The 12793-nt window shown below is 36.7% G+C and overlaps 1 protein-coding gene across 1 annotated transcript; it reads right to left on the reverse strand.

Moving 5' to 3' along the window:
- Positions 1-1332: 1332 nt before the first annotated feature.
- LOC142340485 (uncharacterized) lies at positions 1333-1851 on the reverse strand. Its single transcript, XM_075391061.1, has one exon. The coding sequence runs from the start codon at positions 1849-1851 to the stop codon at positions 1333-1335; it is 519 nt and encodes a 172-aa protein (XP_075247176.1).
- Between the last annotated feature and the right edge of the window lie 10942 nt (positions 1852-12793).

Consider the following 12793-nt stretch of genomic DNA (forward strand, 5'->3'; position numbering starts at 1 on the left):
GAAAAAGATGAAACAGTTCGAGTGAAGTTTTCACTGAAACATTCAAATCTTGATTACAAAGCAAAACATCCAATATTAATGACAGTTTAACGTCCAGTTGTACAATTTCTGTTGGAGAGAGCGCATTGTGACAACCTACACGAAGGAACAGATTATGTAAAATACACTCTTCAACAAAAGTTCTAGATTGTTGGATTGCGAAACGCTTTAAGAAAAATTAAGTCGAGTTGTATCAAATGCAGGCAGAGGAACTCCAACCCAATCCACAGCACTGGTAGCTTGCTCAGCTTCAACTTCATTCACTTAGCACCTAGGCTTGGACCACTTCTCTTCATCTGTTTGGAGCAAAACCGGCCTAATTAAATTAGTCGTTTAACCACTTGAAGCCTTCGATGGACACCCCTTTAGTGCAAATATCTGCAGGTTTTTCAATGCCTTTGACATGTCTCCCTTAATCCATAGAGGAGTTTTTCAGCATTTCGGCTGCCCTGTTGGCCACAAACACTTGCGTTTTCTTGTGAACTGACTGTAGCCACTGCAAAACCGTAGATAAATCTATCTAGTGATAAATGTTGTCAATTTTCACATCATGTTCTCTCAATATCTGCGTTCTGAGACTAACTGCACAGACTGCGGCTTGAAACTCTAACTTCGGAATCGTCGTCTGTCTGATTTGTGCTTCACAACATTTTCCTAACACATATGTGAGTACTATTGCTGCTTCGTCTTGCATATATGGCACGATGCACATTGCTTCTTCTGATGCGTCCCAATTTTTTACATCCCTCTTTGTAATAACGTCGATTTATCGACATCGTCTTTATTTCTCTCAAGTCAAAGCACCAATCATTGAATAGTTTTGAGTGTTCACAGACAAAGCTTTGTTTCATGTTTGCCCATTGTTGCCCAATTCTTTTGAGTAGAAACACCATTCTCATCCTGAAAAGTGAACATAAACCAAGTGCATCGACAATGTTGACACTAAGGATAGGACAATTTTCTGAGTTATTTTCAATGGAAATTCTCGCTAAGTTCCACGACAGACTATGAGACTGTCCGTCTCAACATCCTTGTTCCGTCAAAGAAGTGAGGATAAGTGTGGCTCGGCCTCGAAAATGTCTACTTTTTTCGTTGATCTGTCTGCTGCTAGGGTTTGTGACTTGAATTTTTCGTCACTCATCTTTCAATTCTTCAAATGGAATCCCCTTTTTCTGAGGAGGTTTTGTTTTTTTGGTAAATTTCGGTTGCTTCTTGGGTTTTTCGGTTTGAATTTAGAAAGGCGACAATGCTGAAATTTCGCTGGACACTTTCGATAAGCTTTTCGTCGTCTTTTTAGTTATCTTTTGCCACTTGATGCAAAGCGTAAATTGCACAAGTCGACAAGCTGTTCGCCCCAATCCAATAACGTGTCGTGAATACTCGTAGACTTCTATCTTCTGCTCTAGATCTTCTCGCCTGAGAAATTAGAAAAATGGGATGGTCATCGCTTGGGTGAGCAACTTGAAGAAACATCGCTTCTATGTCGGCTGAAAGCGCTATTTGATGTTCTGTGCAGCGAAACATAATTCCAATCAGACTATGTAACAAGTCTGGTCCATATAATAGTTTGTCCTTCATGGCCTCACCTTGTACTTTGCTGCTGCAATGCATACTCTTCTCGTGTTTAGGAGGGTTGATGAAAGGATAATGTGGCAAATAACATTGAAGCTTGTCTCTGGTTTCATTCAGTTCGAATTGTTCAAGTTTGCGGGCATAGCCAGCTTTGACGTCAGTGTCAATGGTTTCCTGATAACGCGTTTGTAAGGTTCCATTTTTCGGTAGGCGTCGTTCTAGGGATTTGAATTGCCCCATAGCAGAGTAGAAGTTATTGTGTAAATTCAAGTCATCTTCTCGTCACAGAAATCCAACTTCGTCTCTTTCACCGGTGAAGCGAGTTTTTTGCTCCAGTGTCTTGATTGCTCTCTGTTCGTCTTTAAAATGAACGGTGACATCACAGTTTGTGGCATAGGATTCGATCTCCCAACACTTACTCAACTGGATTGCTAGCTTATCTTCTGCGATTGAGGTTGCTTTTGTATCAAGAGTTGCTGCTTGCTTGCTGGTAGGGGACCACTTCAGGCCCATCCTATCTTCGATTTCACTGACCACTGTGCTGTTTTGGCTTCTGATATCTTGAATCCTAATGGCTGAATGATTTCGTATCAGTCCTGTCCAAGAATTAAATGAATTTCGTTCAGGTTGCAGCTCCATTTTGGCATTTTCCAAAGATATGGGTAGCGCTCCTTCAACCTTTACAGATCCATAACCTGGTTACCCAAATTCAATTTCGCGTGAACATAAAATTGCACTGTTGTCAAGGGTTGAGACTTCTTGTGTGCTTAACTCGCTACCGGTACTATTTTTGTCTTGACATCTTGTTATCCGTGGATTCCTGCAACTGACAAGTTCGCCTTGCAGCTGCGGTGTAGATACGATTGACCTATCCACGAGTGAAATTGAAAAAAATTGTATCACAGATTGATTGCAAATACGCTGAGGCTGTGGTTTCCTATTCACCAGTTTGATGCGCATTACAGGGATTCCTCCTTGTGTGATATTTGTTGCTACTGCTGTCGTAGCATCTGAGGCACCTGTTGTCGCCTCGTTTTTTGAGAAGTCACTTTGCAAACGCTTGTTTTGTTGTTGCCCACAATTGGGCCCACTGCTTGTTCTACTTTTGTAATCCTTTCACCGATGGCCAGGTCTCAGGCAAATGAAACACAATTTGAACTTCTGCACATGTTTTCATTGTTTTTTCAGCTTCATTGATTTAAATTTCTTGCAACTCCAGATAGCGTGCTGTCCATCTTTGAACGGACGTTCTAAGTTCTTGGGTTTTGTAGAATCATCAGCGTAGGATGCGAAAATACTAGCTCTGATTTTTCGCGGCTTTGAAACATTGAGTTGGTCTGAGCTATCAAATCTTCGTGTATAAATGTCCTTGAGTCTAACCATTCTTTGAATGCAATCAAGTTTGTTGCCTGTAGTCGAGGATGATTTAAGTGTCGTATCAACTGCTCCTTGAGCTGAAGGGAAAGTTTTTTGGTTGCTGAACTCAGAACTCCTTCCGAATCCAGATCATTCAGAAATCCAGGTCGGATCAAAACGTTAATTTTGTCTGTGACTAATTTTGTAAAACGAACATTGCGACTGGAGTTTTCGTGTTCAAATGGAAGGTGACTGTATATCTTCCTAAACTGGGATTTGACTATTATTCTCGGTCTACCAAACTTTTTGCAGAGAATGTCCCAGGTTTGATAATATGCCTGTGAGTTGAAATTCAGTCCAGAAATTGCCACTTTTGCCTGACTGTTGCGGCTGATCGTCAGATACTGTAACTTTTTAGTATCGTTTAGCCTTTTTCTGATGCACAATAACATCAAAGAGTTTTACCTAATCGGGTCACTTCAAGAGGTTCGCTGGAATTCCGTTAACTTGAGTTTTGGTAATCCTTTTGGAGATCACCAGTCGGTTGGTAAATTACTTGTGGGGTATATTGGCTCACGTTTGTTTGATATTGGCGCTCCTTCGATCTATTATGAGGGCTGTGTGCTTAGGACTTGGACTTCTCTGTCTGTCCTGGAACGCTTACATTCCTTGTTGTTGGAACGTGATCTTTGCAAAAGCGTCTGTGGTTCTGTTACCGTAATTGATTTAGGGATTTCTGGTTCTTTGAGAAAAGTCCTGCAACCGATTGAAAAAGCGCAGTAGTTTTCAAGTAAGAACTCAAACGTTTGCCAACTTTGTTTTTGTGGCATACTTAGGAGGGTCGATTCTAACATTAGGTGATAATGGCCAACTAGGGCCAAAGTGTTGAGCTACTGAGTCGGCCCAGCCTGCTGTTCTCTCTAGTTTGCGCCTTGATCCAACTTTTTCTACCTCATCGGCCTGCGACCCAGTTTTTTTTAACTTCTTTTTGTCAGTTCAACTTCCAGGCGCTTTCGCTCTTCGTCGTCTTCAGCTTTCCTTCTTTCGCTATAGGGCTGTTGTTCATGCTGTCACAAACGTATTTCGTCGTCTGCTTGTTGCAAGTTTAGACGTATTTCTTGTTCTTGCTGTTGCCGACGTATTTGTATTTCCCCACGCTCCTGCTTCAACTTCGACTGCCGCTCTCGAAGTTGTTGCTCTGCCTCTTTCTAACCTTTTAGGTTTTCAAGCTCCATGTCGTCAATCTGTCGCCTTCTCGATGATCTCGAGTCAGAGATACTGGGTTCCTTTCTGCTTCCTTGTGTAGTGGAATGCCTGGACGATACTTCGACGTTCTTTTGGATGTTTTCCATTGTTCCTTTTCCTGGATCAATTAAAGTATCGTTTGGTTCCTTATCACCACCGATGTGGATGACAGTAACGATGTTTGATTTTCACTCTCTGCGGTTTTGTTGGTACTGTTTTAGCACGCCTCGATGATAATCTTTATTATCACTTAAAGCCAACAAAAATCCGTAGCATTATCTAACTTCCATTCCTGGTGTTCCAGTTTGCTACATACTGCTTGCTAGCGGTAGTCGTTTAAATTTTCTGATCTTAACTCCTCTTCCAATTTCGTTGCTTTGCTATAAAACGATATACATTTGCCATTGTGTAAAAACGGAAGGTGTCTTTTTGATGGTTAAAAACGTAGCTGCGATATTACTCAATTTCGCTAAGTTTGGGTATTTTTTCAACCAATTTGAGTGTCTTTTCTTTTCGCCCAATTTTCATTCGGTGTCGGCATCCAAAGTCTCCAAAAACTTTGCATTCAGGATTTACCTCAGTTGTTCTCTGTTTTTCTCGAGATCATCTTACGTCTCAAAGAAACATTGATATGCTCTTTTTGCAAATACACATCTGTTCACATCAGCACGGTATCCGTCAAATGTTTTGAGCAAGTAAGCTTGCTCAATTTCTAGTCTGTTGAGTTGGGTTAAAATTTTGTAGTCAGTCGTTTTCCAATGTCTATCGGGGTTTTTTCCAGTCATCGTAAGGAATTTGTTTTGGTCCAGCAAACTGAATCGAAGATTCGTTGCTGTCCGGGTTGGTGAACCAAATGTTGTGGTTGCTCCAGAAGCTAAAAGGAACTGATATATTACAGCCTGCTTCGTGAGTTTTGAGCCGGCTTAATTCTTCAGAGGGTTCGATTGACTAATAATCTTGACAAAACTATTAGTCGCTCTGACCTTTAAAGGACTGTAACTTTTATTTTGGTGATTAAAGTTAAGAAAATCCTTGGATATAATCTCTATTCAATCTGTTGCTGAAATTTCTAAGGCTTCAGCCAGTACCTAGTATTGTTGCTAATTTTTTAAAAGAAAGATAACCTAACCTAAATTCTGACGATCTTAAGATCCAGCAAAACGTAGCAAACAAGACTAAAGTTATAAAAGAATCAATTTTATTCCAACCTGAGAGCCAGCGGCTCTTTGTAGCTATTTCGAATGGTTCTAAAAACATTTTCGTTTCACTATCCAAACAATTGGGTTAAACTATTTAATCAAATAAACATTGTTTATAACATTATTGCTACTCGTTTCTGATTGGTTAATCAAGTAAAGTGATTTAAGTCATTGTTTGCATATTAAATGTCAAATTATTGCAAAATTTGTTTTTATTGACATAAGCACTGATAGTTACTTTGTAGCTGTAAATGCCACTGATGTGTGGCATCTGACCTTTAATGGTCACCTAAATTGTCATAAGATAAACAGCTTAAAAAATTTAACAAAAAATGACAAAATACCAAAAAATGCTAGTTTTGCACCTTATAAGGTGATAGTCACACTTGTGGGTCTGATACCATAACGATGGATAGGTCCATGTATAGCACACAGTTCACCCTAGCGGTGTGCTATAACCACGGGTTCCTCGGGATTTCCCGTCAAAAAAAATTGGGGGTGATTTGAAGCGGCGCTAGCACACAAGATTAACGCATTCACCGTTAATGTTCCATAATTTCGAGTCATTTAGCGTTCGTTCATTTAAGCATTGTTGAATCAAATAAACGTTCACACGAATGTGCTCGTGCAGTGTTTTCATCTATGCAGATTGCTAAATAATGTCTAAAGAGCGGTAAAATTATTAACATAAACATAAATTTGCTTTACTTTTGTTCATTTATTTAAGCATTGCTGAATTGAATAAACGTTCAAACGTACGTGTCCAAGCAGTGTTTCATCTCAGCAGAAAAAAAATAATGTCTGATAACAAGCGGTAAAAAAAGCGGGATAAAAAATAAAGAGCGGAAGAATTTTAAATATCAACATAAATTTGATTTTACGATCAAATAACGTCAGTTCGTATAGTAACTGGCACTTTATGAGATTGAAAGATTAAAATTATGTTTGAATTGTTTTCTCGGAGTCAACTACTACATTTTTGGAATTAAAATAAACGTTTTACTATTTAATGCTCTGCTAAATTTTTTCTTTCAAATTACTCGATAGAAAAATATTAGATAAAATTAGTAATTTCAATAAAGGTAATCAATCTCATGAGTGACATTGGACGGAATTTTTGCAAAATTTAGAGAATTTTAGTTTTCGTAAACTCTAAACACAGTTAATCTGCTTTCATTTATAGTACTAATAAATTATATCTGCTCAATTGATTGCTTACAAGTCTTATTACCCTTAAGAAGCATGGTGTACACGAATAAGAATTTGAAGTCAATTGATTGATTTGATGAATACTCATTGCCTAATTCTTACACTTTTCTCTTTGTGAAAAGACTTTTCACATCAGCAAGGTGTCCGTCAAATTTTTACAGCAATTCAGCATGCGCAATTTCCAGTCTCTTGAGTTGGCCTGAATTTTTGTAGTCAGTCGTTTTCAAATGTCTATTGGGGCTCCTTCCAGTCATCGTAAGGATTTCGTTTGGGTCCATCAAACTGAATTGAAAATTCGTTGCTGTTCATGTTGCTGTCCAGGTCGGCGGACCAAATGTTGTGGCTGCTCCTGAATCTCAGTGGAACCGATATATCACAGCCCGCTTCTCGAGCTTTACGCCTGCCTTGTTCTTCACAGGGCTCGATTGACTAATAATCTCGCCGAAACAATTAGATGCTCTGACATTTAAAGGACTGTGGCTTTAGTTTTATTTATTGAAGTTTAAAAAATCCTTATTTATAATCTATATTCAATCTCGTGCTAAAGTTTGTAAAGCTTCATACAGTAGCTAGTATTGTTGCTACAAGTGTGCTGTATGTGACCTTTAGGTATTACCTAAAATATCATAAAACAAACAGCTTAGGAAATTTAACAAAAAATGACAAAAAATCAAAAAAATGCCATTTTTGCACAATAAAAGTGGTGATAGCCATACTTGTGGGTCTGATGCCATAACAACCGACAGAACCTTGAATAGCATAGAGTTCACCCTAGCGTTGTGCTATAACCTCGGGTTCCTCGGGATTTCCCGTCACAAAATTGGGGGTGATTTGAAGCGGTGCTAGCACACAAGATTAACGCGTTCATCGTTAATGTTCCATAATTTCGAGTCATTTAGCGTTCGTTCATTTAAGCATTGTTGAATCAAATAAACGTTCACACGAATGTGTTCGTGCAGTGTTTTCATCTATGCAGATTGCTAAATAATGTCTGAAGAGCGGTAAAATTATTAACATAAACATAAATTTGCTTTACTTTTGTTCATTTATTTAAGCATTGCTGAATTGAATAAACGTTCAAACGTACGTGTCCAAGCAGTGTTTCATCTCAACAGAAAATTAAATAAGGCCTGATAACGAGAGGTAAAAAAACGGGATAAATAAAAAAGAGCGGAAGAATATTAAATATTAACATAACTTTGATTTTACGATCAAATAACGTCAGTTCGTATAGTAACTGGCACTTTATGAGATTGAAAGATTAAAATTATGTTTAAATTGTTTTCTCGGAGTCAACTACTACATTTTTGGAATTAAAATAAACGTTTTACTTTCCAATGCTCTGCTAAATTTTTTCTTTCAAACTACTCCGATAGAAAAATATTAGATAAAATTAGTAATTTGAATAAAGGTAATCAATCTCATGTGTAACATTGGACCGAATTTTTGCAAAATTTAGAGAAATTTACTCCCCATAAACCCTAAACACAGTTAATTTGCGTTCATTAATAGCACTAATAAAATAGATCTGCTCAATCGATTGCTTACAAGTCTTTTTACCCTTAAGAAGGTGGGTGTACACGAATGAGAATTTGAAGTCAATTGATTGATTTGATGAATACTAATTGCCTAATTCTTACCCTTTTCTCTTTGTGAAGTGACTTTTCACATCAGCATGGTGTCCGTCAAATGTTTAGAGCAATTCAGCATGCGCAATTTCTAATATCTTGAGTTGGCTTGAATTTTTCTAGTCAGTCGTTTTCAAACGTCTACCGGGGCTCGTTCCAGTCACCGTAAAGATTTCGTTTGGTTCCACCAAACTGAATTGAAGATTCGTTGCTGTTCATGTTGCTGTCCAGGTCAGCGGACCAAACGTTGTGCCTGCTCCAGAATATAAGTGGAACCGATATAACCCAGCCCGCTTCTCGAGCTCTACGCCGGCCTTGTTCTTCACAGGGTTCGATTGACTAATAATATCGCCGAAACAATTAGATGCTCTGACATTTAAAATACTGTGGCTTTAGTTTTTTTGGTTGAAGTATAAAAAATCCTTATTTATAATCTATATTCAATCTCGTGCTAAAGTTTGTAAAGCTTCAAACAGTAACTAGTATTGTTGCTAACTTCTTATAAAAAAACCACCTAACTTAAACTCTGAAGATCTTAAGATGCAGCAAAACTGAGAAAAAAGACTGAATTTGTTAAAGAATCTAATTTAATTCTAACCTGAGAGCCAACGGCTCCTTGAAACAATTTCTAATTTTTCTAATAATACTTTCGTTTCACTATGCAAACATTTGGGTTAAAGTAATTAATCAAAAAAATATTGTTCATAACATAATTGCTACTCGATTCTGATTGGTTAATCAAGTAAAATGGTTTAGGTCAGTGTTTACATATTAAATGTCAAATAGTTGCAAAATTTGCTTTTGTTGACATAAGCACGGATAGTTGCTTTGTAGCTCCAAAAGCAACAAAAGTGCTGCATTTGACCTTAGGTATTACCTATATTATCATAAAATAAACAGCTTAGGAAATTTAACAAAAAATGACAAAATATCAAAAAATGCCAGTTTTGCACCATATAAGTGGTGATAGCCATACTTGTGGGTCTGATATTATAACAATCGATAGGTCCTTGAATAGCATAGAGTTCACTCTAGTGGTGTGCTATAACCTCGGGTTCCTCAGGACTTCCCGTCACAAAATTGGGGGGTGATTTGAAGCGGCGCTAGCACACAAGATTAACGCATTCACCGTCAATGTTGCATAATTTCGCGTCATTTAGCGTTCATTCATTTAAGCATTGTTGAATCGAATAAACGTTCACACGAATGTTTTCGTGCAGTGGTTTCATCTAAGCAAAGATTACTAAATAATGTCTGAAGAGCGGGAAAAGTATTAACATAAACATAATTTTGCTTCACTTTTGTACATTTATTTAAGCATTGTTGAATTGAATAAACGTTCAAACGCATGTGTCCTAATAGTGTTTCATCTAAGCAGAAAAATAAATAAGGTCTGATAACGAGAGGTAAAAAAAGCGGGATAAATAATGAAGAGCGGAAGAATTTTAAATATTAACATAAATTTGATTTTACGATCAAATAACGTCAGTTCGTATAGTAACTGGCACTTTATGAGATTGAAAGATCAAAATTATGTTTAAATTGTTTTCTCGGAGTCAACTACTACTTTTTGGAATTAAAATAAACGTTTTACTATTCAATGCTCTGCTAAATTTTTTCTTTCAAATTGCTCCGATAGAAAAATATTAGATAAAATTAGTAATTTCAATAAAGGTAATCAATCTCATGTGTAACATTGGACCGAATTTTTGCAACATTTAGAGAAATTTACTTTCCATAAACCCTAAACACAGTTAATATGCGTTCATTAATAGCACTAATAATTTTGATCTGCTCAATCGATTAGTTACAAGTCTTTTTACCCTTAAGAAGGTGGGTGTACCCGAATGAGAATTTGAAGTCATTTGATTGATTTGATGAATACTCATTGCCTAATTCTTACCCTTTTCTCTTTTGGAAAAGACTTTTCACATCAGCATGGTGTCCGTCAAATATTTAGAGCAATTCAGCATGCGCAATTTCTAATCTCTTGAGTTGGCCTGAATTTTTCTAGTCAGCCGTTTTCAAACGTCTACCGGGGCTCGTTCCAGTCACCGTAAGGATTTCGTTTGGATCCACCAAACTGAATTGAAGATTCGTTGCTGTTCATGTTGCAGTCCAGGTCGGCGGACCAAACGTTGTGCCTGCTCCAGAATATAAGTGGAACCGATATATCACAGCACGCTTCTCGAGCTCTACGCCGGCCTTGTTCTTCACAGGGTTCGATTGACTAATAATCTCGCCGAAACAATTAGATGCTCTGACATTTAAAATACTGTGGCTTTAGTTTTTTTGATTGAAGTATAAAAAATCCTTATTTATAATCTATATTCAATCTCATGCTATAGTTTGTAAAGCTTCAAACAGTAACTAGTATTGTTGCTAACTTCTTATAAAAAAAACCACCTAACTTAAACTCTGAAGATCTTAAGATGCAGCAAAACTGAGAAAAAAGACTGAATTTGTTAAAGAATCAAATTTAATTCTAACCTGAGAGCCAACGGCTCTTTGAAACAATTTCTAATTTTTCTAATAATACTTTCGTTTCACTATGCAAACATATGGGTTAAAGTAATTAATCAAAAAAATATTGTTCATAACATAATTGCTACTCGATTCTGATTGGTTAATCAAGTAAAATGGTTTAGGTCATTGTTTACATATTAAATGTCAAATAGTTGCAAAATTTGTTTTTGTTGACATAAGCACGGATAGTTGCTTTGTAGCTCTAAAGGCAACAAGTGTGTGGCATTTGACCTTTAGGTATCACCTAACTTATCATAAAATAAACAGCTTAAGAAATTTAACAAAAAATGACAAAATATCAAAAAATGCCAGTTTTGCACCATATAAGTGGTGATAGCCATAGCCATACTTGTGGGTCTGATGCCATAACAATCGATAGGTCCTTGAATAGCATAGAGTTCACCCTAGCGGTGTGCAGCAACCACGGGTTCCTCAAGATTTCCCGTCACAAAACCGGGGATGATTTGAAGCGGCGCTAGCACATAAGATTAACGCATTCACCGTTAATGTTACATAATTTCGCGTCCTTTAGCGTTCATTCATTTAAGCATTGTTGAATCGAATAAACGTTCACACGAATGTGTTCGTGCAGTGTTTTCATCTAAGCAGAAAAATAAATAATGTCTGATAACGAGCGGTAAAAAGAGCGGGATAAATAATATAATAAAGAGCTGAAACATTTTTAATATTAACATAATTTTGATCTTACGATCAAATAAAGTCAGTTAGTATAGCAACTGGATTTTTATGAGATTGAAAGAATAAAATTATTGCTCAAATTGATTTAGCGGAGTCGACTGGTATATTTTTGAAATTAAAAAAATTCACATTTTACTAGTTGGGACTCTGCTATTTTTTATCTTTTAAATTACTGCGACAAAAATATTAGATAAAAAAAGTAATTTTAATATAGGTAGGCAACCCCATGTATAACATTGAATGCAAAATTACGATGATTTAACTTTTCAAAAACCCCAAATACATGTAATCTTTAATGAATATTACCAATTAAATAAATCTGCTCAATTGATTGCTTGCGATTCTTCTTATGTTTGTGAAGGAAGGCGAATGAGAATTTGAAGTCAATTGATTGATCTGATGAATACTCCATTGCTTAATTCCTTACCCTTTTCTGAGCTCTCAATTTAAAATTGTCACAAAATCTAATTCCTTTTGATCTCATCCGTTGATATAATGCCCAATGTTTTAATGCTCAACAAAAAGATAAACATTCGCAAAGGTTTTGTGTTGCCTTTATTCTTCAGATTGTAAAAAAGTTCCAAGTTCACACCACAACCTCTGACCCCAAGTCGAGGTGTCACAGCCATTCAATTCAAATTTATGTAAGATACGCGGTGAATGCGGAAAATTTTGTCAGATGAGCTGTGAATGCGGTGATATTACATAACCCGGGCCGAGGTGTCAACGCTAAAAAACGCAAAATTATGTAAGGTTGGCGTTGAATGCGTTGAATTTATGTAAGATCTACGCTTGAGCGTAGATCTTACATAAATTCAACGCATTCAACGCCAATCTTACATAATTTTGCGTTGAATTTTGGCGTAGATCTTACATATTTAGCGTTGAATTTTAGCGTAGATCTTACATATTTAGCGTTGAATTTAGCGTAGATCTTACATAAATTCAACGCATTCAACGCCAATCTTACATAATTTTGCGTAGAATTTTGGCGTAGATCTTACATATTTAGCGTTGAATTTTAGCGTAGATCTTACATATTTAGCGTTGAATTTAGCGTAGATCTTAACATAAATTCAACGCATTCAACGCCAATCTTACATAATTTTGCGTTGAATTTTGGCGTAGATCTTATATATTTAGCGTTGAATTTTGGCGTAGATCTTACATATTTAGCGTTGAATTTTAGCGTAGATCTTACATTTTTAGCGTTGTATTTAGCGTAGATCTTACATAAATTCAGCGCTTTCAACACCATTCTCACATATTTTGCGTAGAATTTTGGCTTAGATCTTACAAATTTAAGGTTGAATTTTTTGA

The sequence above is a fragment of the Convolutriloba macropyga genome, chromosome 5 (genome assembly GCF_964194025.1).
Source record: "Convolutriloba macropyga chromosome 5, txConMacr16.3, whole genome shotgun sequence".
NCBI lineage: Eukaryota > Metazoa > Xenacoelomorpha > Acoela > Convolutidae > Convolutriloba > Convolutriloba macropyga.

Excerpts from the sequence above, each read along its gene's own strand:
- LOC142340485 (XM_075391061.1), bottom strand. The coding sequence starts at position 1,851 with ATGGGGCAATTCAAATCCCTAGAACGACGCCTACCGAAAAATGGAACC.